Below are 26,780 nucleotides of genomic sequence, written 5' to 3' on the forward strand. Positions count from 1 at the left end.
CTCTCGGCGCCGCCGCTGCCCAGCTGTTTCGTCCGTACCTAGTCTGCGGTTATGGCGTCGTTCACGGTGAAGGCCTATCTTCTGGGCAAGGAGGAGGCGACCCGCGAGATCCGCCGCTTCAGCTTCTGCTTCAGCCCGGAGCCGGAGGCGGAAGCCCAGGCCGCGGCCGGCCCGGGGCCCTGCGAGAGGCTGCTGAGCCGAGTGGCTGTGCTGTTCCCCACGCTGAGGCCTGGCGGCTTCCAGGCGCATTACCGCGGTGAGGGTCTGGGGCGGGGAAGCCAACCTCCCCCGCCAGGGAGTAGCAGGTCTGGGCGAGGACGCGACGGCGCGTCCTCTGGCTCCCCGCGGGGACAGGGTGGTCAGGCGGCCGCTCAGGTTACATCTAACATTCAGCGGTTCGCTTGCTCCCCGTAACGCCCGGTGGTGGGTTCAGTTAAAGCCCCGGAAGACCTGGAACCAGGCAGACGTGGAGGAGGGGTGGAGAGGAGTGACGCGGATAAATAAGCAGCGGGGGCGGGGTGGGGCAGCCCGTGGGAAGGGAGGTAGGGGACCCCGGAACTAGCTCAGTCTCTTGCGTTGGAGTGGCTGGTAGCTGCATGGGGTGGAGCTAGAGGTTGTTGACAAGAGACGAGTGGCCAAGACCCTCCCTATGGGAGGGAACGGTTTTGAGATCTCTTTATGGAGGACTGTGGGTAGGCCAGGTTGGTTGGGCAGTCTCTCTTTTCTGAGATAAAGCCACGTAGCCTGATTGGCCTGGCATTCACGAGTGGTTTAGACCGGCCTCACTCGCTTCAATCCTCTTGTCTCAATTTTCCAGTGCAGGAATCACAGGGACTACTGTACAGAAAATTTTCAGTGTAACTGCGTTATAACCTAGGTCCTGTGCAATTCACCCAGTAAAAGTGTATAACGATTATTCTGTCGTATTAGCAGAGACAGGTCTTACTATATGGCCGGGATGGCCTGTATCTCCAAATTGTCCTTCTGAGTCATCTTTGTGCTAGGGATCCAGTCCAGGGCCTCATGCATGTTAGGCCCTCGAGCAACTGAGCTACCTCCCCAGCTCCTTGCATTTAAAAAAAAAAATGAGTTGTATAACTATTTTCACATTTGGCTTAGAATCTCTTTATTGTTTTATAAATTTTATTTATATATTACATAAAAATTATATAACAATTATTGTAATAATTATTATTTTATTATATAATTTTTTTTCCTGTTTGTCATCTTGTATCCTTTCCAGTTCCAGGCAATGGCTGGTCTACTTTAGTATTCATTTTACTATTAGGAATTAGAACACATTAAAATGGCTTTTTTTTTGCTTTTTTCAAGACAGGGTTTCTCTAGGTAGCCTTGGCTGGTCTGTAGACCAGGCTGGCACAGTGAAGTTTCGTTCATTCACTTATTAATATGTCTAAGGCCCATTTGTAGTGTAGCTCTCACTAATACATTTCCCCTCCAGTACTGGGGATTGAACCTAGGGCTTTGCATATGCTAGTCAAGGGCTCTATTTCTGTACCTGGGCGGTACTCAATTGCTTTTTGTGTATGAAGAATAGTCGTCTTCGGGTATGTCATGTTTAATTTATCTGCTCTGTAGTTTATGGACACTGGCTGCTGTTACTTTTGAGGCGATCTCTCATCTCCCTTATGGTAGCTGTTGCTAAGTGGTTGCTCAGAGGCTCAGTCTAGCCTGCAGGTGTGTGGTTTTGGCCGGTATAAGGTTTTTGTACTGTATCAGGTTTTATACAGACTATTTGTACTGACATAGAAGCATATGTCTGTGATATCAGTTATTGTGTGCAAACAAAATGAAGCCAGATGGGTTTGAGAAATGCGTCAATGGTTAAAGCCTTGGCTGCTTTTCTAGAGGACCCAAGTTCTGTCCCTAGCACTCATCACAGCTGCAGGTCCTGGGGACCCAACACCTCTTCTGGCTTTTGTGGCACACACACACACACACACATAAATGTGTGTGTGTGTGTGTGTGTGTGTGTGTGTACATACATATGTAAAAGTAAATATTAAAAAAAAAACCTGGAAGCCTGGTTGCATGTTTGTAATCCCAGCACGAAGGCGGCTCATCCACAAGTTGTAGGCTGTCCTGCTCTAAGTAGTGTCAGGCCAGGTAGGGCTACATACTAAGATCCTGCCCCTGAAAGCAGAAAACATAGAATTGACATATTTAACAAACAACAACCTCAGAACAACTTAGCTGGAGCCTGAATGCAGTGGTTTCTAGCTGTCTAGTTGAAGGGAGGGGACAGATGGACTTATGTCCTTTACTTCTGAAGCCTGAGGCCTTTGAAGGGCTGGGCCATCAGGACGAGGGTGGGATCTCCCAGGTGATGGACCCAGACCTGGTTAGGCGTGGCCTGAGGGCACAGGTGGCCCAGTGGTTAGTGGCAGGAAGCTGGACCCTTATACACATACACACATGACATATGTTCTGCCTTCTGCATGCACTAACCTAGGACCTAGGTTGGAGCACATACTCATCCCGTATCAGAATGAACGGCCACCTTGCTGCTTGGCCCAGCACCCAGGTTGAGTGTAGAGCCTTAGTAGATGTCCCTTTACCACTGGGCTCTGTACACTGCAGCAGATGCTGGGTGCTTCTGCTGCCTTTTGGCCTCTAGTTCTGGGAATGGAACCTAAGGCCTCTGCATGCTCCACCGCCGAGCTGTGTCCCTGGCTCTGATGTATCATTTCTTGAACAATCTAGATGAGGATGGGGACTTGGTTGCCTTTTCCAGTGATGAGGAGCTGACAATGGCTATGTCCTATGTGAAAGATGACATCTTCCGCATCTACATTAAAGGTAAAGACTGAATCCAGGCGCTTCCTGTGGGGCTTTCCTCCAAGGCTCAGGAGTCTGCGTGGTGATGCTGTGGGGTGGGCGTAGCGGGGCTGGGAGTTGTCAGAGGCACAGAGGTCCTGGCCTCCTAAGCAGTTGTCCTTAGCAACTAAGTTCTGGATGGACTCTTTGACTCTCCCTGCAGAGAAGAAGGAGTGCCGGCGGGAACATCGCCCACCATGTGCTCAGGAGGCACCCCGAAACATGGTGCACCCCAATGTGATTTGTGATGGTTGCAACGGGCCTGTGGTGGGAACTCGCTATAAGTGCAGTGTGTGCCCAGACTACGACCTGTGCAGCGTGTGCGAGGGGAAGGGCCTGCACAGGGAACACAGCAAGCTCATCTTTCCCAACCCCTTTGGCCACCTCTCTGATGTGAGCTGGGGCTCTGCCGTCCTGGGCGTGGGAGGTATACAGGGTGGTGGGAGCTGGAAGCCCTGACCCCTCACTCTCCTGTCTTGCTTCCTCCTATTCAGAGCTTCTCTCATAGCCGCTGGCTTCGGAAGCTGAAACATGGACACTTTGGCTGGCCTGGCTGGGAGATGGGCCCACCAGGGAACTGGAGCCCACGTCCTCCTCGCGCAGGGGATGGCCGTCCTTGCCCCACAACTGAGTCAGGTAAGGCTGGTATTTGAACCAGCTTTTGGGTGTCTTAAGTAGCCAGCTAGTTCAGGTAGGCCCTTGGCCAAGCCATCCCCATAGCCTGAAGTCCAGAAGTACCCACACTAAGTTGTACGTTACACATCCCTTTACCTTTTTTTGTCTTTTGGGGGAATGGAGGTTGAACCTAGGGCCTTGCACATAACACCTAGGGGTTCCTTTGTTGTGCTACACTCTGTCCTTATCCATGGTATCAAACCCTCTTAACCCCGAAGAGACAAAGCATTTCTCTTTTACAAGTGGGTAAACAGGTGGCTGAATGCCTGAGCCCACTAACTTCCCTAAATGGCCAACCGTCCCCTGCCAGGCCGCCCTTGTGAGGCATGGGTAGGTGGCTGGATTTCTAGAATGTATTTTCTTTTGTTTTGGGTTAACTTTGGAATATCAGGGCCATAGCTGCTGAAATCTTTAAACAAAAAACCCATGGTCCCAAAGCCAGGTGTGGCAGCATGTACACTGTAATCTCAGGCCTCGGCATGTAGAGGCTGGAGGACCAGGAAGTCAGAGCCAACCTTGGTATAAGTAAGATCCTGTCTCAAAATCCTGAAAGCAAAGAACTCACAAGTGGGCGGGCCCACATTTTAGATTTGGGGTTTCTGCCTTTTGATTTTTTTTTCCCCCTCTTGAATCTCTCTATGGCCCTGGTGAGCCTAGAACTCACTGTGTAGCCCAAGATGGCCTTAAACTTGAGATTTTGCTGCCTCAGCCTCTTGAGGCATGGATTATAGACATGTGCCAGCACAGCCAGCCAGGCTCTGTGGATTTTGAGTAAACAGCACATCTAGGACAGGGTCAGTATTTATATATGGGCTGTACTGAGCCAGAGAGGCCCAACATGTGACCCACTAGGGGACCAAGCTTGCAGAGGGGAGGGAAGAGGAAGAAGTACAAAGTATGGTCAGGCAATCCCAAGCCAGGAATTACCTAGGTGATAGGAACCTTGGAACCCATGTGCTGGGACTGTGGTAGGTGGCAGTCACAGAATTTGAGGTCATCTTTCTTCTTGTAAAACTCGACAGCTTCTGCTCCACCAGAAGATCCCAATGTCAATTTCCTGAAGAATGTGGGGGAGAGTGTGGCAGCTGCCCTCAGCCCTCTAGGTGAGTGAGCTTCCTTGCCATCCTGTGAGATACCCTAGTGGCTTGATGACTGTCTTAGTTTGGGTTTCTATTGCTGTGAAGAGATGCCATGACCTCAGCAACTCTTATAAAGACAGCATTTCACTGGGGCTGGCTTACAGTCTGAGAGGCTTAATCCATTATTGTTATGAAGCATAGCAGCACAAGGCACACATGGTGCCAGAGAGACGGAGCTGGGAGGCCACATCTGGCTTGAGATTCCGAGCCCTCAAAGCCCACCCTAGTGACTCACTTCCTCCAACAAAGCCACGCCTCCTGATAGTGCTACTCCCTATGAGCCTATGGGACCAATTTTATTCGAACTACCACAGTGGCTCAAAGTGCAAATAGCCTTTGGCAGCCTTTCCTGGCACGGTGCAGAGGCCAGGGCAGATATGTGTGCTTGACTCCAGCAAGGTTTTGTTGCGTAAAATTAGCCTTTGCTGCGGACTGGAATGGGCTCCTGAAGGTTGAGCTCCTGGCTGACTTTGAGCTTTCTTCACAAAGCAGAATGAACTAGTAGGGGGAGATAGATTGGCAGATGGGCCAGCTGATCACAGCTTTGGGGTCACAGCAGCCTGCTTTTTCTGAGCCAAGTGCGTTGTAATCGTTTAGACTTGAAAGCAGGCCGGTGATTTGTTCTTCTTTTCTTTAGACAAGGCTTCACTGTGGCCCAGGCTGACCTTGAGCTTGTGCAATTCTTCCTTGGCCGACCAAGTGCTGGGATTTGTTTCCTTCCTCATTGGAGAAGTCCAAGCCTCTCTGAGACAGGGAGAAGGTGCTAGAGTAGGGGCAAGTGCTTTGGGTTCCGACAGGCTCCATGCAAAGGACAGTGGGGGTCGTGGCCGGTGTCATCTCTATACTGTGATCCTAGGCACTGGCTCTTGGACACACTGGTGTGGTTTAGAAGGTGCTTGCCCACATCTGGTTACCCTGTTTGCAGTGTTAGTAGGTGGCCACAGGAGCCTGTGCAAAGGCTGTGTCAGTATCCAAAGGAATGCTGATGAAGAGTGTCTAAGCCCCACCAATCTCCACTTCATCTCGTATCAGGTGTGACCACCGCTCGCTGCAGGCAAGGCCATCTCTACTCATGCTGCCCCAGGGGCAGCTCTGAGGCAATAGGAACATCCTGGCCTGGCAGTTAAGTTGAGCAGCTGAGGATGAGCTGTGCTGGAGCTCTGCGTAGAGTGTTAAGACCGTGTGTTCAATTCCCAGCACCAACACCAAGCACAGCCAAGGCAGTTCAGTCAGACCACGGCCTTAGCACTGGAGGAAGAGGCTCTTGAGAGAGCCAGGGCCCCACACAGCCAGCTGATGGCTTTCATATCGGGTACTTGAAGCACCTGATCCTTTTGCTACATAAGTTAAGGCACCAATCTGGAAGTGGGCATCAGAAATAAGCAAAGGAATAGGTGGCCCAGCATTTCAGCCTCACTGGCCTGACAACAGCTGAAGAATCCTTGTTGAGGGGAGGCCAAATGCCTAACAGAACAGCAGCTCCTGGCAGCTGGGTTTTCTTGGTGCCTGCCTCTGGATGCTCTATATATGTGAAACTGACAGTGGTCCTGGTCATGCCAACAGTGTCTTGCTAGTGTCTTTAGGATCAGAAGCCATATATGACTATCTCAAAGGGTCATCTGGGGGCCAAATCCCATATGCGTTGGGGAGGGCCTGACTACTGAGTGTGCTCTCCAAGGAAAAGCCAAACCCGATGGGTGCCCGATAGCCATGAACCACAGCAAATGAAAAAGACTCTGGAAAGAATCGGGAAGTTATAATACAGAAGGGGAGATGCACTCCTCACAGTAGCGAGAAGACCTACAAGCCCAGTGCCAGCAACATTTACACAGTGGTAGTAGTGTAAATACTGTTTTTTTGCTTGGTTGGATTTTTTTCAGTCAAAGGTGGTCTCTTAAAAGGACAGGGAAAGGGAGGTCAATATTGACAAGGTAGGAAGTAAACAAATGAGCTGTGGGGGTTGAAAGGCCCCCAGTGGGACTCAGGGTCGGTTGGTGTGTGGTTGGGAAGGAACTGTTGAAGCTGTGGGTGCTGTCCTTTCACAAGTGAACCTGCTGGGTCCCTAAGCTCCTCCCACAAACATGGGCAGGCTGCTACACTGGTTGGGTGATCTCCAGCCTCAGGGCCACACGCTCAGCTGAACCTTGGAGTTCAGATGTATAGTTGTCACATCATGAGGCCTTGTGTGTCGTGGTCTCCAGCAGTCATGGCTAGACATTCTGCCCATGTATAGTACTGGCCTGGCCTCTGCAGTCTGGTTTCTATTGGGTTGGGAAAAACAAGGTTTCTCCTGGGGGGTACTTTGTGGTGATGGGTGTGTTACCAGGGCTGGGATTGGGAGAAAGAGCTCAGCTTTTTGTTTCTGGCCTGTGGGGGTTGTCACATGGTCTGTCATGTCACATAGTCACCTGGTCACCTAGAGCTATGCGGTTCTGGGGTTGAGGCCAGCTGCTACATCCTTATGCTGGCCGCCCGTGTCCTAATCTGTATGCTCTGTTGGCGACTGAGTCTGAAAGCCCTTCCTCACTTCCTCAGCCCACAGTGCCCACATCACCAAGACAGATGCAGGGAAGGCCTCTGGACTTGACAGTTCAATTCTTTCTCCTCTCTAGGCATTGAGGTTGACATTGATGTGGAACATGGAGGGAAGAGAAGCCGCCTGACACCCACCACCCCAGAAAGTTCCAGCACAGGCACAGAAGAAAAGAGTAACACTCAGCCAAGCAGCTGCTCTTCGGAAGTCAGCAAACCTGACGGGGCTGGGGAGGGCCCTGCTCAGTCTTTGACAGAGCAAATGAAAAAGATAGCCTTGGAGTCGGTGGGACAGCCAGAGGTAGGTCAGCCTGAGGAATCCTGTCCTTCTGCTATCACCCTGAGCCTCCTGGTAGAACTCTGTAGAGAAAATTTACTTAGCTCTGGAGCTGTAACTCATCATACAGCTGGCGCCCATGAGGTCCCAGGTTCAGTCCCTGGCTGGGAACAGATAGTGAGGTTAGAGTTGTCATTGCTTAGGCTCTGATGCTCACAGCAGGTTGTATTCCAGGAACAGATGGAGTCGGGAAACTGCTCAGGAGGAGACGATGACTGGACACATTTGTCTTCGAAAGAAGTGGACCCATCCACAGGTGAACTCCAGTCTCTACAGATGCCAGAATCGGAAGGGCCAAGCTCTCTAGACCCCTCACAGGAAGGACCCACAGGGCTGAAGGAAGCTGCCCTGTACCCACATCTCCCACCAGGCATGTGGTCACCAGAAGTTTCCTTTTCCTTCTTTGCTTGCAGAGGATCCTGTCCTGGCTGGTCTTGGCAACACAAAAGGGTTGCCTGGCTTGGGATTTTTTTAAAGGAAGTACCTTACTATTTTGTGTACTCCAGGTGGCCTGCCTGCAGTGACGGCTGTCACTGTTAGCTGACATTAGAGAAAACTAGAACATGGTTCACACTTCTGTCTACATCAAGCAATACTAACGTCATCTCATTTTTAGGAATTCCTAGATCTCAGTACCCAGGGATTCTGAGAAGGCAGATGGGACAGGGAAGGCAACACTAGCTTTGGGCAGCCGTGCACCATGAAGTGGACTCATACTCTCCACACCATTTCCTCAGGGGGTTGTAAATCTTACTGGCAGGTGCCACAGCCCAGGCCCCAGCCAGGCAGCAGTGTGTGTAAAGTGCTGGACAGGGATGGGCAGTCCCAAGTGTATACTGCAGAGGAGGCAGCCCAGCTACCCCAGAGCAACAGGGTTCAGGCGGATGGCTTATGTCTGGGCCAGATCTGCTGTTTGGACTTGAAAGGGTATTTTCTCTGCAAAGAGCAAAGGGGCAGTGAACGGCAGCATGGGTGAGAGTCTAGGGGAGGTGCTCTGTCATGAGTTCAAGGGCACCCTGGCTACATTGACCTTTGTACTTTGGTGACAGACTGTTTAGCTCAAATGTGCAAGGCTCTGGGATGGAGTCACAGCCTGGATTTAAAACAAAACAAAAAACAAAAGGCAGGTTATGGGAGCTGTAGAACTGGCTCATCGGATAAGGTACTTACACTGCAAATGAGGCCCAGAATTTTGAGTTTCCAGAAAGCCAAAAGGCTGAGCAGTTCTGGCAGCTGTCTATAGTCCCAGGCCTTAGGAGGCAGACAGACTTCCTCTACAAGTGGCTCAGTGGGATTGGTAAGCTATTGGCTCACAGAGACCCTAACTCAATCAAGTGGAGAGCAATAGAGGAAAAGCCTTACTTCAGCTCTGGGCCTCCACACCTTTACACATACATGTTCACCCACGTGGGAACATGAGTACACACAACACATATGCCAAGTAATAATAGAGGGTGAGGCAGTTAGAGATTTTTTTTTTTTTTTTTTTTTTTATCTATAAAGGGTTTTGTTTGGTTGGTTTTGAGATGGCATCTCACTGTTGCCCAGGATGTTCCTGCTTCCTGCTCTTGAGTGTTGGGATTACAGGGTTGAGCTATACGTCTGTCAATAAAACTTTATAGGAAAATAGCTGCACTTATTTGTCTACATATCTTCTGGCTGTTTTGTACTTCATTGGCAGAACTGAACAGTTGTGACCAGGACTGGAGAGTCTGCAAAGCAAGCTGTCTGATCCCTTAGCCTTTGAAGGTCCCTATAAGGCCTAAGCAGAGGGGTAGGGTCTTCCTGGCAGGCAGGAGCTGCTCTGCTGTGAGTACAGCAGGATGCCTTACTTTGCTGTCTTGTTTTGGCAGAGGCTGATCCCCGGCTGATTGAGTCCCTCTCCCAGATGCTGTCCATGGGTTTCTCGGATGAAGGCGGCTGGCTCACCAGGCTCCTACAGACCAAGAATTATGACATCGGGGCTGCTCTGGACACGATCCAGTATTCGAAGCACCCTCCACCATTGTGATAGTGCTGTGGCCAAACCCCACGACCCACCCCCTTTGTCTTGTAGTTGCATCACGTAGAGCAGCAGGGCTTCTATAGATAGGCCCAGTGTCTTGGCTTTCTTGTAGAATCTTCAGGTGGGAACGTGTGATGCCTTTTCAGGCAATAGGAAAGTGCATGCGGAGAGTTCTGAGTGTGCATATGCTGAAGCCTGAGAACAGACCCAGGTACCCGTGGCTGAGCTGAGCTTCCTCTGCTTTCCCTAGGCCTGGCCTCTGCAGGGAACTGCGGCACACACTGCACTCCCACCTGCTCTTGCCGCCAGCATTGCACCAGCAGTCCAGAATTCCTGCCTGATAACCCGTGTTTCCTTTATTAAAAGTGATTAGTACAACTGCTAGTTATTTTCAACAAATAAAGCCGTTATGTTAAGAGGGGACTGCCCATAGTGAGTGAAAGGTGGCAGGCAGGGGCCTACAGCTCCTAGGGAATGGAGAATTCATGTGAAGGATCTTACCATATACTGTCCCCCTTTCTAATGGCCACTCTTTAGTGTTTGTGTCTAATGTTAATGCTTAAAGTTCAAGACCCCCATGTAGCTTCCTCTGACTTGGTTTTTAAGTAACCTGTAATAAAATGGCATATGCACTTTAACCAGCCTGTCATCCTTACTAGTGTAGCAGCAAGAGGACTCTGTTGACAGGCATGTTTATTGTTGGGTTATTTGTTCCAGAGCACCCCAGTCTGTGACAAGGAGGACTGGCATCGAGGGACACAGGACAGTGAAGGCTACAGGTCGTCATCAAAGTCCTCTCCAGTTGTAAAGAGGTTGTGCAGTTGCAAGGGTGGAGCCTTCTGGGTCCCTTGAGCCAAAGGCCTACCATCTGCTCGAGGAGTCCCCATGGCCCTTGGCTGCTCTCGGGTCTTCCTGTCAGGTCTGTCCAGCTGTGGGGTGGTAGTGTGAATGGCTTGAGGAGGCCTAATGGCAGGGGCTCTGCTGAAGTGGCCTTCCACTGGAGTCTTGTTCTCAACAGTCCCTTGTGCCAGGTCAGCTAGCATGGTGCCCTCCTGCAGAGGACTTGATGGTTTCTCATCCACTTGAGGACTACTTCCAGGTGACAGGAGAAACCGTGCCCATTTAGAAGATGGGGCATTAACTTGTGTAACAGGACTTGGTAGTTTCCACCTAGGAAAACCGAGCTCCCTGGTGTGGTTCGCAGCACTGAGGGCAGGGCTGGTGCCTTGCTGCTCTGTTCCAAACAGGCCAGTGGAGTCCTGAAAGTAAGCAGAGAAAGCGCTCAGCTTGGCAGGATGCTCAGCAAACCCTGCTTTCTGCAAAACCACTGCCAATCCCTGCAGACCAGGAACATGCTGTCATTATGAGGTTTAACAAATCAGTCTTACAATGCTCCCCGCCTTACCCTGACCTGATAAGTCCCATGACCACATTTTCATATAAAGAAGACATCCTACCACTGAGTGAGCCTTCTCTTGGGAAGCTTTGGGAGATGTGAGCAGGAAGGGGCCTAGACACTGACCACCTAAAAAGCTGCAGTCTTGTCATGCCTGCACACTCCCAGCTTGGCCAGGACATCTCAAAGCTGGACTGTGGTGCAGGAGCCCAGGTGGCTCCACTGAGGTCTCGGGTGTGACATGGTGCTAGGCCTGGCTTTCCCAGCTCAGAAACCAGAGTTGCAGAGGACACGGTTTCACTGCTTCCAAAGGACAGTGTGACAGTAACACTGGGTCTTTGCACCACAAGTGCCCAGGTAATGCTGAAAAGACTATGATGCTGGCCGCTGAACTTGCTGTGAACTCAGACGCTTCCAAAGTCAGTTCCTCTAAAATAGCAGCCTGGTGATACTGGACACTGACTCAGTTATATGTTTGGTCTAGGATGTGGTCCATGGCAAAGTCTCTGTAACTTACAACCATGATTCTGAGTCAATATAATGGGACTATACCTACCAGATCACTAGGTAGTTCATGAAACATCAAAATTTAACTCTGTCTCTGGGCATTGTGCCCTGCTCAGCATGCAGTCTGAGGCTGAGCTGGCGGCCTTTCACCTCTTAGAGGAAGAACTCTCATTCCTAGGGCTTCCATCGCTGTGCTGAATATACAGTGGGCCCACTAGGTCTGAGCATCAGCATACTATAAGCAATGTGTTTCCACAGTCAGAAGCCCAGGCAACTCTGTGACCAGGCTAACAAAGTTCCTCCACTCTACAGGGTTAGTCTTGCCTCAAATCCTACTCACCAGCCTTGGTTGACTCCAAGGTCTCAAGCTGTCCTCTTGGCTGTGAAATAAAGGCATGAGATAACACCCATGACAATGTCTTGCTGTGTGTCTGAGTGGCCTTGAATTGAGCTCTTCCTGCCTCAGTCTCCTGAGGGCTGGGATTATGGGTGTATTCCACCTGGCTCACGAATTGGTCTTTTTGTGGGGTGGGAGGAAACAAGTGTTTGCTATGTACCCTGGAACTTGCTCAGTATACTAGACTGGCTTTGAATGCACAGAAACCCATCTATGTCTCCTAAGGCAGAGATTAAAGGTATGTGCCACCATGCTTAGCCTTAGGACATAGCTTTAAGGAGAAAAGACATGAATCTCATGTTACAAGTTGTACTTTTTAGTATATAAATCTCTTATTAACTGTGAAGAAATATAAGATATCTAAAGTTTCATGTCTGCAGTCTTAGTGCTCATGAGGCACAGAGAAGATATTATAACCTGGGCCCAAAAGTTTGAGGCCAGCCTAGGCAATGAGGCAAGGCCATGTCTCCAAGAACAAAAACCAAACAAATAAATTCCATGGGGCTGGGAGCATCGCTTAGTAATGATGTTTATGCCTATCACAAGGCCCTGGCTTAAAGCCCTAACACTGCACATGTGTGTTTCTGTGTATGCAAATATGCATGCAATCCTACGTTGGCCTCACGGTCACTGACCTGGTGTTCAAAGTTGTCCTCAACACTGTCCACACCCTGGCCATGCAGGCTGTGTGCAGGCTGCCCTGTGCGCCGATTCCATCTCCTGGAAAAGGAAAGAAGCAAGTAAGCTCTCATCTCATCCAATGATCTCACAGAAAGCAACTGAGATGATCGATCATCTGGGCTGACTGACGGAAGGGATCATGAACTCTTACAGGTTCCTACACCACCTCCAGAGCAGTCCAGCCAGGCCTCTTCTTTGGCTTGTAGTTGTTAGACTATTCTTACTTGAAGTTGTAACTTCAATCTCCTTTGTCCTCTGAGAGTCATGCAACATCCTGAGCTCAACACAGTTTCTCTGGAAACTTACTAAGACACATGGAGATCTGGAGAAAACTCCAGGCCCACTGATTACTTTGGCCACACTTCCATGGCCAGCCTTGAACTCATGGCACTCCTACTTCAGCCTCCTCCTCAGGAATGGAGCTGTAGGCATCCAGGCTAATGGCTTAGCTAGCCTTCTGCTCCCCTCTGCCAGACAGCACACTCTGATGGTTAGCAGTGATGGCTAAAGAGTCCCACTTAGTGACTTCTGGGGCTGCGCATCCACCCCCCTTCAGGAGTAGTGTGGGCATGGGGAAAGCCGGATGAGACCCGCTTGGCACCTCTTCCTGGGTTGGGCTGGACTGCTTGGCCGCTCAGCACTGGTTGAAAGCTGTGTCTTAAGAGCTGGTCTCCCTCTGTCCAGCTCCTGGTCCTCGCAGCCCTTGTCCAGATACTTCAACCAACGGGACTCGAGGGGCTTAGACGGTGCCTAAATGCCAGAGCAAAAGGCAGATCTCAGAGTTTAAAGCAGCCTAAGCCCACCCCATAATGCTTAGGTCAGAGTTCTTAGGACCCATGTCTCTCTCTCATCACTAGGAATCACTAGGAAAGACTTCTAGTAGAGCAAAATGTGGACACAGCTGCCTGCCCTGAGACTACAACACTGGAACACTGGTTCTCAACCTTTCTCATGCTGCGACCCTTTAATACAGTCAGTGCCTCATGTTGTGGTGACCCCAACCACAACATTATTTCCATTACTATTTCATAACTGTCATTTTGGTACTGTTTGTTTGTTTGGTTTTGGTTTTTCAAGACAGGGTTTCTCTGTATAGACCTGACTGTCCTGGAACTCACTCTGTAGACCAGGCTGGCCTTGAACTCAGAAATCCGCCTGCCTCTGCCTCCCAAGTGCTGGGATTAAAGGCGTGCGCCACCACTGCCTGGCAATTTTGGTACTCATGAATTGTAATAAGGTATCTGATATGCGGTACATGTGATATGCAACCCCTGTGAAATTGTTGTTCATTCCCAAAGGTGTCTTGACCCACAGGTTGAGGACCAGTGCTCTAGTAGGCTGGTGTACACAGGCTTGTCACGGACCTTCACAGTGTCAACATTCTCCCACTGCTCACTCATGATGCACAGTGAAGAGGGAACTGCAAATAGCAAATAATTAAGACATGAAATTGGTGTACCAAGACACTCCAGATTTCTGTTTATTTTTGTTTTTTTCTAGACAGGGTTTCTCTCTGTCTCCTTGGCTGTCCTGGAACTCCCTCTGTAGACCAGGCTGGCCTCAAACTCAGAGATCTGCCGACCTCTGCTTCCTGAATGCTGGAATTAAAGGCACGCACCAACTGCCTGTTGACACTCTAGAATCCTCAAACATGAAAATTCCTGAAGACTATACAGTTCCAGAGAGGAGTCAGTACTGTTGCTCAAACCTGGGGCTAGTCACACAGACACCAGGCAAGTGGTCTACCCTAGGCTGCATCCCAATCCCCAGCCCCAGGTATTACTTGTAGTAAGAATGGCATAAAATAATCTTTGTAAAGGCCCAAACAGGGCTAGGTGTGATGGCGCACACCTTTAGTGCCAGAACTCAGAGAAGCCAGGGCCATACAGAGAAACCGTGTATCAGAGAGAAAGAGGGGGGGAGAGGGAGAGAGAGAAGGGGAGGGGAGGAGAAGAGGGGGAGGGGAGGGGAGGGAAGGAGAGAGGAGAGGAGAGGAAAGGAGAGGAGAGAGAGAAGAGAAAGAGAGAGAAGAGAAGAGAGGAGAGAGGAGGAGAGAGGGAAGGGAGAGGAGAGAGGGAGAAGAAGAGGGAGGAGGAGGAGACTGAGCAGAAGTGTATATACATGGATACACACACATGTTATATACATGGATACACACACATGTTAGAAGGGCTTTTTGTGTGCTTCTAAGTGCTTCCTTTGTTTAAAATAAACTATGAAAGCTAAGTGCAGAGAGATGGTGGCTGATTTAAGTCATGAGCAGAGGAGGGTCATAGCTGCAGATGTGTCGCAGGAGTTTCTATACACCACACTGGTAGTCACAGTGCAGCATCCTGGTTTAATACTATGTCAGTCAAGTTAGTCACTAGCCAGGCGAGGCGGCGCACACCTTTAATTCCAGCATTCAGAAGGCAGAGACAGGCAGAACTTTGAGAGTTCGAGGCAAGCCTGATCTACAAAGTGAGTTCCAGGAAAGTCAGGACTATACAGAGAAACCCTGTCTCACAAACAAATCAAAAAAGAAGCCAGTCCCTACCCACCCAACAGTGCCTGACTGGCTGAGCACCTATTTTGTAAGCCTTCTTCAGGCTCTAGGGCTAGAGAACACAGCTTGCCATTCCTGCTCTTGAGGAGTGAGTGTGCAGCAAGGGAGGGGGAGGGTAGGTGCAGCAGGGTGGAAGGGAGGCTCAGGGAGTTCTGCAAGCAGATGAGGGAAGTCCAGGTCATAGAGCAGGCGAGGAGGTATGCACCGTTGCAAAAGGACATGGTCTTTCACCGTTGTGTCTCCTGCAGCGTCACTCCAGTGTCTGTCATTAGGATGCAACAATAAGCATTTGCTGAAGCAATGACTTTCGTTGTTGCTGGGCATTGATTCCCCAGCCTTGGGCGTACGAGGCAAACACGTGACTAATGAATACTGTTAATACTTACAGTTTTGGGCTAGCCTGCACAAGATTCCAACACACCAGACTCAAGTGAAAAATCAAGTCACATGTGGTAACTTGGCACTCTATCACTAACTTGGAACTGAAATTTGTCAATTCCTGGAAAGCAGGAGAGACGGTGGCCCAATGCCCTAAGAGGCCAGTGTCTACGGATACCGCAGCAGCCCTCTCTTAGATGATGTTTAGTCCCAAAAGGAAGCTGAACTGAGCCATCAGTCTTTCCTGTGGTTCTGTCTCCCTGTCAACTTACAAAGGAAGCCACCTGAGGTGTCAGTTTACCTTCTGTTCAGCTTCTCCCCCTCAGCTTGTCTACTCAGCTCACTGGAGCACTCCTTCTGGTTTATGGACTGAAGGTCCCGCCTGACTCTAACAGGCAAATGAAGCCAACTAAGACCTTTAAATGCCTTGTAATTTGTTCTTGGGCGGCCCAGGGGACAGGGTGGGGCAGTGGCACTGGCTTACCTGCTGACTCCCAGCCTCGGCCTGCAGAGGGCCTGCATTTTCTTCTTCACTGCCATTTACAGCTTCCTCCACAGACCTTAAGGGAAGATGTAGGACAGGGAAGGTGAAGCAAGTGGGTACGAGACCTGGCAAGGCTAGGGCTGTCCTGAGGTGTCACGGACATTCCTGCTGCCCTCATGGGAGGCACTCACTTCTCAGCACTTCAGGAGGTGTGGGCAGAGTAGTTTACTCCTTGTGACTGAGGGGTAGGACAGCCAGGTAAAACAGTTAAGTACAGGTACTTCAGGTCACAGAGACCTCTACCTGCCTCTGCCTTCCAGGTTCTGAGATTAAGGACTTATGCCACCACCACCTGGCTCTTAGGCAAATCTTAAAAAGAAACTTTACATACATATAAGTAAGTGTAATAAAACTCTACTTTTCCTGGAGAGGTGGCTCAGTTGTGAAGAGTATAGTTGCTTTTGCAGAGACTTGGGTTAAATTCCCAGTGTCCACAGATGGCTCATAAGCATCTATGACTCACGATCCAGGGGGTGATGCCTTCTGAGCTCTGCAGGCACTAGGCACACACCTAGTGCACATACATACAAGCAACAACACACAAAATAAATCTAAATAAAATTTAAAACCCTTTACTTTTAAATTTTTTAAAATTAACTAATTTGGATATAACATTTATACTTAGTAAACCTAGCTTCGTGTTTGTTGCTTTGTTTGAGGGTTTGTTGGTTGTTTTTGATATGGGGTCTCACTATGTAACTCTGGCTATCCTGGAACTCATGTAGACCAGGCTGGCCTGACTCACAGAGATCCTTTTGACTCTACCTCCCCAGTGCTGGAATTAGTGTCATCGCCACCAAAAGTTTTGTTGTTGTTGTTTTGTTTGTTTGTTTGTTTGGTTTTTTGTTTGTTTGTTTTTTTGAGACAGGGTTTCTCTGTGTAGCCCTGGCTGTCCTGGAACTCACTTTGTAGACCAGACTGGTCTTGAACTCAGAAGTCTGCCTGCCTCTGCCTCCCAAGTGCTGGGATTAAAGGTGTGTGCCACCACGCCCAGCTATAATTCTGTTTCTTATTTGAGATATTTTTATAGTTATCTATGTTCTATGTACGTGTGTGTGCACATGTGCCAGCATGAGAGAAATGAGGGAGGCCAAGACAACTTCCAGGGGTCACGTGTTTCCTCCTCCTGCGTGGGTCCCAGGGATCAAGGCTTAGCTTGTCAGGTGCCTTTACCATAACACTGAGCCATCTCACTGGTTCTGGTACTTGGTTTAAAAAATCAACATCCGCCGGGCAGTTGTGGCACATGCCTTTAATCCCAGCACTTGGGAGGCAGAGGCAGGCGGATTTCTGAGTTCGAGGCCAGCCTGGTCTACAGAGTGAGTTCTAGGACAGCCAGGGCTACACAGAGAAACCCTGTCTCGAAAAACCAAAAAAAAAAAAAAAAAAAAAATCAACCTCCCAAGAGTCCACTGAATTCACAGAAACACAGTTTCACTTTGTATGGTGACGTGGCTCTGCCATACTGGTGAACCAGCTGCATTTGGTAGTCTTGTTTCTCAGACAGAATTTCCCTGTTTGCAGACAGAACAACGGACTTATGTTTAGCATTTAAATGCTCTGCTCTTATCAGTTCATATACTGCTACACACACACACACACACACACACACACACACACACACACACACACACACACACACAGAGTACTCAGGACTAAACTTAGGGCCTCTCCTATGTTACACAAGACCACTAGGTTCTGACCCCTATCCTACTTAGTCTCTCCAGCTGCATTTAATCTCTTGTGGCACTATGATCGAGTTACTTGGTTTTTTACTTTTTTTTTTTTAAAGATTTTATTTATTATTTTATGTAAGTACACTGTAGCTGTCTTTAGACACACTAGAAGAGGGCCTCATCTTACTACGGGTGGTTGCTGGGATTTGAACTCAGGGCCTTGGGAAGAGCAGTCAGTGTTCTCACCCACTGAGTCATCTCGCCAGCCCGTTTTTTTGTTTTAACTTTTTTAACCCTTGCCCATCGACTCATATTCCTGAGGCAAGATTAAATGCAGGGAGTTCATCCGTCAGGTCCCAAGCCCTGGAAGCCTGACCTGTAAAGACATATGTCTAATAAAAACATCTGGAAACTAACTCCAAAATAGTACCGGAAAAGGAGGACCACCACGTGCTGTGCTCCATATAGGTGGGGCCACTCTCATCCTTCTGAGAGTCGCCTCACACCCTCTCCTCCTGTCCTCCTCTCTCTGCTGCTGGCGACCACTGCTTCCCTCCTAATTTGACATGCACATAGCTGACCAGGCTTTTGTTTCTCCACAACTTGTCCTTTCATGACTGATCTGTGGCCAAGTTTTAGGCTGAGTCCCCCTGTGAGGAGCCTGAATATTCTCTGGCTCCAGAATAATGAGTAGCTACAAAGTGAACCCAAGTTTTACTTTGAGGAGTGTGAGGGGTACTCTGTGGGGTCACAGTTAAGGGAACACAGGACTCTAGGGATGAAGTGTGGCTGCCCCTCTACAGGGTCCATGTTGTCTTGCACCCCTGTTCTTTCTAACAAACCTCTAGGATCTACACTCTCTGTACCACCTCCACTGCTGTGGAACCCTCATTTTCCTCTGCTCCGGCATGGAGGCTCTCCTGGCTCTACCTCCCCTTCTCTGCTGGTGTCTATAACCCTTGCGTAATCTCTGTAGCCAATGTTTCAGGACTAGTGGTGGGGCCTTGAGAGAACTGGCAGATGCTCAACTGTTTTTGAAAACAATGAAAATTTTGCTTGCTGTACATTTGGGATATAAGCAGATAGAACAGAAGCATTTCTGGAAAAAGCCAAATGCCCCAAGTAGTCACACCTACTCAGACACTCGACAATACATTGTCTTCCCCTTCTGGGGACTGTCAAGACCAGGTTCCCTCTCTCTGGTAGGGCTGTCTTAATTCCTGCTGAAAAGGGCACAAGGCGGGTGATCGAGCTCCGAGGGCCAAGGCACCTCCTGCCCAGTCTGACAACCTGAGGTTGATCCCCAGGCTCTACAGCATGGAAGGTGAGAAACAGCCCTTGCAAGTTATCCTCTGACCTCCACACGTGTGCTGTGGCCGTAAGCTAAAGACTTCCTGTTTGATAGGTGGCCCTGGTCATTATCATTCTTTGGTGGCCACAGAAATAAATGTTAAAACAGGTTTTCTTGTTGTGTAAAGAGCAAGATAACCATTCTGGCAGAACAATGGGGCTACTAAAGGAGACAGAGACAACAGTGAAGCCTAGAGGGCGGCACAGCAGCATCTTAAATCCAAGAAAGACCCGGTTCTCGGGGCCACAGCTTCATAGGCCCTCATTACCATTAACTAGCTTCCTTGTAAGAAGAAAGTTCTATAAGAATGCAAGTGTGCTTGGTCCAGCCTGCTGTCACCGGACTCACAGCGAAAGCCACCATCCAGCCTGCTGTCACTGGACTCACAGTGAGAGCCACCATCCAGCCTGCTGTCACCGGACTCACAGCGAAAGCCACCATTTACTGTCTCCCAGTTCTTCAGAACTGATGATGCCTTTGTTAATGTTTAAAAATCCTTTCTTTGGCTCTGTGTGTTCTGCCTTTTCTCCTAAGATAATGTCATTAACTGAAGGTCATTCCGTGCAGGACTTTTATCATCTTGGCTGGCTTTTACTGGAATGTAACATTCTGTAATTCTTGGACTTTTGTGCGACCAAGAAGAAAAAAATGTTTATAATTTTTTTTACATTCCAAATGACAGTGAAGTCTGCCTAAGAGCTAATCAAGAACAATGTGCAGACAGCTCATCCTCAATGATTACATCACGTCATATAGATTCGGACCCAGTTCTTTAACATCCTGGCAAGTTTATATGTTATGCTGCTTCACCTCTTAACTAAATCTTCAACATGAAGTATTTTAGTGCATCACGAAGAAACCAAACAAAGACCAGTAAATAAGAGAAAACAGCATACAGGATGTAAGCATGAAAGTAATTTGGGGATTTACTTAAATACGGATTTTTGCTTAGTAAAAGAAGATTTTGTCCTAAAGTAAAATAACTTTGTTTTTCAGAATGAAGAAAGAACAGTAAGAACAAACGCTGAGCTATACCATAGAAAGCCTGTGGAAGATGACCCTTAAAGGGGCTGGAGAGATGGCTCAGTGGTTAAGAGCACTGGCTGTTTTTTTCAAAGGACCGGGGTTCAATCCCCAGGACCCACAAGGCAGCTCACAGCTCTCTGTAATTCCAGTTCCAGGGAACCTGACACACAGACACACAGGCAAACAGCAACACACATAAAAAAAAAATTATATATATATATATATATATATATATATATATATCATTAAGTGAAAAGATGTATAACCAAGTTAAAATTACCTAGGTCAAATCTTAGTGATATAGAAATAAAATCTAGGCTTTTTAAAACTATAAATAAAACTCTATTAAAATATTGATCTGTTCTGATGATAGCTAAGGAATAAATATTTTATAATTTCTTTTTTCACGTGTATGTGTATTGTTTGTTTGTGGGAAGGGGCATGCATGTGGAGGTCAGAGGACAACTCCTGGGGTCTATTCTCTTGTTCTACCATGTGACTCCTAGGGACTGAGCTCAGATCATCAGGCTCGGTGGCACTGAGCCAGCTTGTAAGCCCAGATTTTATGTTTTATCAAAAAAAAAAAATCTGTCAGGCTTTTAACTACTTAAAAATGAGTTAATAAAATCAATTTTTATTTTAAAACTTGTTTTTTCTCTAAGTTTCAATTAAATGCTACACAAGTTTAATTAACTAAAGTCCATTCCTTCCTCTTTAAGACTGATAGCACTGTCCTGGGTGGAGGCTTGAGCCAAGGAGGATGAGGATAAAAGGGTCAAAAAAGGACAGGCAGTGTTGGGGCTCCCTTCCCGAGGCTGGCCAGGACTCAGGGAACAACAGGACCGCCCCTAAAGCTGCCCTACAAGGCCAGTGAGTCACCTGCCCTCTTCTTCAGAGAAGCCACGGAGAAACGTGAGGTGGGACTCCAACCAGTATTCATCCTTCAGTGAGGAGAGTTATTGGGGGGGGTGTTGGGAAGTGTGGGGGGAGGAGATATGTACCCTGTACTTCAGTAAGACCCCACCCCTTCCCAACAGCTGACATCACGGGAAGAGGAAACATTAACTACTCAAATCCCTAGGATATTTGACTTTCAGTTTTTTATTTTTGTTTTAAATAGCCAGAAACAGCAGAGGCACAGGGCTTTAATCCCAGAACTAGAGAGGCAGAAGCAGGTGGTCTCTGTAAGTTCAGGCCATCCAACATTACACAGTTTATACTTTGTCAAACAAACAAACAAACAAACAAACAAACAAACAGCTGAGAAGGGGCTGGAGAGAGAGCTCAGGAGGACCCGGGTTTGGCTCCCAGTACTCCCATGGCAGCCCACAACAGTCTGCAGCTCCACTTCTGGGGGATCAGCACCTTTGCAGACATACAGGCAGGCAGAACATTAACACAACATCAGTGCACAGAAAAACAAATACATTTTTTGAATATTTTAAAGGGATTTATTTTTTATTTTATGTGCATTGGTGTTTTGCCTGCATGTATGTCTATGTGAGGGTGCCAGATCCCCTGGAACTGGAGTTACAGACAGCTGTGAGCTGCCATGTAGATGCTGGGAATTGAACTCAGGTCCTTTGAAAGAGTAGCCAGTGCTCTTAACTGTGGAGCTATCTCTGCAGTCCCAATAAATCTTTTTTTTGTTTAAATTAGAATTAAAAAAATTAAAAAAGGTTAATTTCTAGCATGTACCTGGTCTTAAAAGCCAAAAGGGAAAGTATAACTCCAAAATAAAATAACTCACAATGTTATAAAGTCAAATTCTTCTGTCTCGTGACCAGGACTCTCAGCCTGACCTGGTTGAGCCAAGAGACCTACAGTAAGAGTCAGGTGACAGGCTTCCGTCCATTTTAAAGGACCCTAAAGGGCAACTTCAGGTGCAGACCATGAGCCACAGCTCCGGACTCTACAATTATCCACATGGGAAGAGTTGTTGTTGTTTTTAAGATTTATTTTTATTTTTAATTACGTGTATGTTGGGGAAGGATGCTGAAGTTACTAACGGATGCTTGTGAGCCACCTGATGTGGGAGCTGGGAATGGAACTCAGGTCCTCTGTAGGAGCAGTCAGAGCTCCTAACTGCAGAGCCATCTTTCCAGCCCCCTAGGAGGTGTGTGGACTGTGCTATGCTTACCCTTACTGTGCTCCACCAGGCAAACCCTTCTCGGCTGCCATAAATCCTTTCAGGGTGCTTATTTGTCCATCAGAATAAAAATGTCTGCCTCTGTAGAAATAATCCACCTCTGGGTTTCTTCTATTATTGTAAAACCACCACAATCAAACCCAATCAATCAAAAGCAGCCTCCACACAGCTGGGCTGTCTGCTCATCTTAAACACCCACACTTACTTGGCCTCTCTCGGCCGATAGAGCCTCAGGCACCGCAGAAGCTCTTGGGCATCCCTGGGCCCAAGGCACATTTACTGACCATATTGGTTGGCACGTGTCTCCTATCTCCATTCTCTCCGTCATCACAGGGCTGACAGGAGAGTAAGATGCAACCTCAAGTCTCTGCTCCCTGTGAACAGCAGGCTCTTGCCTTCCTGCTCTCTATGGAGTGGGCTTCCCCTCCACCCTGTGTTTCTTCCTCCTTCACTGACAGTTTTCCATGGTTTGAATAGACATGGCTGTGGTTTGTCCTTCTACCAAGTCTTTTTTTTTGGTTTTTCAAGACAGGTTTTCTCTTGCCCTGGCTGTCCTGGAACTCACTTTGTAGACCAGGCTGGCCTCGAACTCAGAAATCCGCCTGCCTCTGCCTCCCAAGTGCTGGGATTAAGATTTCTTTTAAAAATGTTTTAATTGGGGGCTGGTGAGATGGCTCAGTAGGTAAGAGCACCCGATTGCTCTTCCAAAGGTCTGAAGTTCAAATCCCAGCAACCACATGGTGGCTCACAACCACCCATAAAGAGATCTAATGCCCTCTTCTGGTGCATCTGAAGACAGCTACAGTGTACTTACATATAATAAATAAATAAATCTTTAAAAAAATGTTTTAATTGTTTAAAAAATGATATGAACATGATATGGAGAGGATCACATGGAACAGCAAACACGTCGTGGGTCTGGCTGTCTCCTCTGACCTCTGTGTAGCTTCCGGTGTGAGAGGTCCCCAAGTTCACACTGCAAACACCTTACCTCCTGAGCCATCCTGCCTGCCCTCTCATAGGACTTCTTACTGTGTCCCACATTTTCAGTTACTGACCCTTCCCACACCTAGCCATATTTGTTTTTGGCAAACTCCAGCAGCCCCTTGGGTAACTCTCCCGAGAGACCTGGGTAACTCCGCCACCTGCATTTGGGTTAGTTTTGGCTCCACTGTCTTTTTTATTTGTTTGTTGTTACTTGAGACAGGGTTTCTCTGTGTAGCCCTGGCTGTCCTGGAGCTCTGAGACTGCCTGCCTCTGCCTCCCGAGTGCTGGGACTAGAGGCCTGTGTCACTACTGCCCGGCTGCTCCATCACCTTTTTTAGTTTGTAATTCTGCTTTATGGTTGGACCGCACTTCAACCTTCTGGAATTTTTCAGATCAAGTTCCAGATGGCTTTGTCACAGAGACATTAACGATTAGTACCACCAGTGATGCCTGTCTCCTGCCACAGAGAACCTCTAGGTCTCCAAATGATGTCATACTCTAGCCTTATGATAGCTACTCCTCTCTGCAAAATGCCTCTCAAGTGTCTACATCCTAAGATCTTGGGACCCTTGGACGATGAGTCAGCAAAGCCAAGAGGCATCTCTACCCACTCCTCTCTGAAGACGCAGAAGCCTGTTCTCAATGACCCTGTTCATCAGTCAGGAAGGAAAAATAGACACAGAAGGCCAAAAGTAAACGTAAAATCCCCATTTCTAACAATACAGCCATGATCATCTGAAGGCTGATCCCTAGTGATCCCTAGAGTTTGCAGGAATACCTGGAGCCTGACCTCTTCCACAGTAACATTTACTACTTGGCAAAGTAACAAGACACCTGCCTGTCCACCTACTTAGAGAGCTCTCACATACATCTGTCCTCTCAACTGTCATAAAGGACGTTCAATTCCCTTTCAGTCCCATGATCCCACCCTGAAACTAACCCTCTACTTCAGTGTACTGCAATAAATTCTCTCTTTGTCTATTTTTGCCTTTGGTAAATTCTTTTACCTCCCACACCACCCAACTTCCAAATACAGTTTCACATATCAAGAACGAAAGAGAACATTAAGGCAACAAGAAGAGAATGAAGCCCCTCATCTGAGCCTGGTTGAATTTTCTCAGCAGCTGAGACCTGAGAATTTAGAGATAACTAAGAAAATTCACTGGATATTGCTTGTATAAATACAACATTCAATTTTTTTTTTTTTTTTTTTTTTTTTTTGGTTTTTTGAGACAGGGTTTCTCTGTGTAGCCCTGGCTGTCCTGGCACTCACTTTGTAGACCAGGCTGGCCTCGAACTCAGAAATCCGCCTGCCTCTGCCTCCCGAGTGCTGGGATTAAAGGCGTGCGCCACCACGCCCGGCACAACATTCAATTTTATAGAAATTTCAAACTAGGATGTTACAAGGTGTGCTGGCCTATGTTTTTAATCTCAATATGCATGTAAACTCCATGAGCTTGAGACTAGCCTGGTCTACTTGGTGAATTTCAAGCTACCTAGGGCCATATAGTGACAGCCTGTCTCAAAAACAAAAACAAAAAACAAAACAAACAAAAAACCCAAACCAGACCAAAACAACAACAATAACAACCAAGCAAAACAAATGAACAAAAATATTAAAAAAAAAAAAAGATTTATTTCATGTATGTGAGTACACTGTAGCTATCTTCAGAAACCCCAGAGAGGGCATCAGATCTTATTATGGATGGTTGTGAGCCACCATGTGGTTACTGGGATTTGAACTCAGGATCTTCGGAAGAGCAGTCAGTGCAGACTCCATGAACAAAAATCTTAAGACCAAAGTGTACCTTTGAGTTTACTTGTTTCCTGTAGAGTCACAGGCTGTAAACCTGTAACTTTCTGTGACTCTTACAAACAAGAGTATGAACTTTGTCTACAGTAAACACATGCCTTGAGGCTGGCATATTGTTTTAACCTTTTACTGTACACCATAGCTGCAGAGGTGGATCTCTGTGAGTTCCAGGCTAACCAGGGCATGCTCTGTGCAAACAAACAAACAGTCCCTGTGGCCTAGCACAGCTAGAATTTCTTCAACCCTTTTGACCTATTGTTCTATTAGAGGGAGGGCAGACCGTGGATGTTGAGAAAGGCTGTCCCAGAATTCACTATGTAGACCAGGTGGCCTCAAACTCACAGAGACACAACTACTTCTGCCTCTCAAGGTCTGGGATTAAAGGTGTGAGCCACCACCTGACTAAAACTTAAAAAACATACACACACACAGACACACACACACACACAGACACACACACAGACACAGACATACACAGACACACACACACACACACACAGACACACACACAGACACACACACACACACACACACAGACACACACACACACAGACACACACACAGACACACACACACACACACACAAACGTTCATACTGAGTTGTCCTGAGAGCCTCTCTGAGGCAAAGAACCGCATGCTTCAATGGGCATGGTGGCACAAGCCTTCAATCCTGACTCTTGGGTGGTAGGGGCAGGTGGCTCTCTATGAGTTCAAAGCCAGCCTGGTCTACATAGTGAGTTCAAGGACAGCCAGGGTTATAGAGAGAGACCCTGACTCAAAAAACAAAAACCAAGAAAGAATCCTATCTTCACCTGAGTAGAACTCAGGGCTGCAGTTAGGACGGCAGAGATGTGTCTCTTGTTTCTAGGAGACATTTCCATACAGACCATCCAAACCAGAATTTCCCTTCCCCAAGGTGAGTCACAGAAACTCGAATCTTGGTTTGTCTTTCTGGTTGTAGAACTATCAGTAAATTCTTTGTCCTACCCTTATCTAGTAGGTCACCATGGCCTCTTCATCCTACAGGGCTCACGGCCCCACGCACAGGGAGGGGAAGGCTACACAAGGCTCTGACAGGCGTGTCAGAGTGGACAGGTTGCTCTGGGCTTTCTTGCCAGCTTATCAGCAATCATGTCTATCTACAGAAAAACCCAAGAGGCAGCCTTCAGAGAGCTCCCAGAACAACCAAATGAGAGGAGGCCCCCAGGGAGGTGATGAGAACTCACGCATGTGCCAGGAGGGTGGCACATTCTAACTCCAAGGGAACAGAAACTCCAGCCACTTGTGAGCCTTCCAGACCTCAACCACACACCTGTCCATATGGATGCTTTATTTTGAGACAGGGTCTCACGTAGCTCAGGCTAGCTCTGAACTCACTATGCAGTCAAGGATGATCTTAAATCTGTGTTGCTCCAGTCTCCATCTCCTCGGTGCTGGGATTAGAGGCACCCATGTCACACCTAGCTTCCACTTGGTTTTTTTTCCCCCTCTCTCGAGACTGAGTTTCTCTGTGCAGCCTTAGTTGTCGTGGAACTAGCTTTGTAGACCAGACTGGCCTTGAACTCTGCTTCCTAAGTACTGGGATTAAAGGTGTCCCCGCCCCCAGTTCCTCTTGGCTGTCTGAATCTCAGATTGCCAGCCCTGCACACCCTGCCAGCCCTGCCTTGTTTGTGCTTGAGCACAGTAGGCACATAATACACACTTGTAAGTTTTCTGTGTCCCACTCCTCTGACTGCTGCTCGTGCTCACACAGTAGCACTCAGTAGACTTTAAAGTCTGCACAGTCGTTCCCTGATCCTTTTGT

The 26,780-nt window shown here is 48.0% G+C and overlaps 2 protein-coding genes across 3 annotated transcripts in view; one reads left to right on the forward strand and one right to left on the reverse strand.

Annotated features, from left to right (window-relative positions):
* Positions 1–10,164, forward strand: Sqstm1 (sequestosome 1). Of its 2 annotated transcripts, none has more exons than XM_021175520.3 (8): positions 1–256; positions 2,725–2,820; positions 3,002–3,231; positions 3,333–3,474; positions 4,536–4,616; positions 7,265–7,485; positions 7,696–7,891; positions 9,375–10,164. In XM_021175520.3, exons 1-8 carry the CDS (start codon positions 52–54, stop codon positions 9,530–9,532), a joined length of 1,329 nt encoding a protein of 442 aa, XP_021031179.1. In that variant the 5' UTR covers positions 1–51; the 3' UTR covers positions 9,533–10,164. The 2 variants fall into 2 exon arrangements, with proteins under 2 accessions (XP_021031179.1, XP_021031180.1); XM_021175521.3 differs by having other exon boundaries at positions 7,696–7,777.
* Mrnip (MRN complex interacting protein) overlaps positions 10,086–26,780 on the reverse strand; it is a 27,105-nt gene continuing 10,410 nt past the window's right edge. Inside the window, exons 4-7 of the mRNA XM_021175523.3 lie at positions 15,915–15,990; positions 13,109–13,257; positions 12,462–12,546; positions 10,086–10,785 (exon numbers count right to left, since the gene is read on the reverse strand). Coding sequence (XP_021031182.1) covers positions 10,300–10,785; positions 12,462–12,546; positions 13,109–13,257; positions 15,915–15,990 — 796 coding nt within the window. The 3' untranslated portion in view covers positions 10,086–10,299. The remainder of the gene's footprint in view (positions 10,786–12,461; positions 12,547–13,108; positions 13,258–15,914; positions 15,991–26,780) is intronic.

This window comes from Mus caroli, unplaced genomic scaffold, assembly GCF_978045245.1.
Source record: "Mus caroli unplaced genomic scaffold, Mus_caroli_1 scaffold_13, whole genome shotgun sequence".
Taxonomy (NCBI): Eukaryota; Metazoa; Chordata; class Mammalia; order Rodentia; family Muridae; genus Mus; species Mus caroli.

Excerpts from the sequence above, each read along its gene's own strand:
- Sqstm1 (XM_021175520.3), top strand. The coding sequence starts at position 52 with ATGGCGTCGTTCACGGTGAAGGCCTATCTTCTGGGCAAGGAGGAGGCG. Across the intron at positions 3,232-3,332 it reads CCTTTGGCCACCTCTCTGAT|AGCTTCTCTCATAGCCGCTG; the intron begins GTGAGCTGGGGC and ends CCTCCTATTCAG. Across the intron at positions 7,486-7,695 it reads AGTCGGTGGGACAGCCAGAG|GAACAGATGGAGTCGGGAAA; the intron begins GTAGGTCAGCCT and ends GTTGTATTCCAG.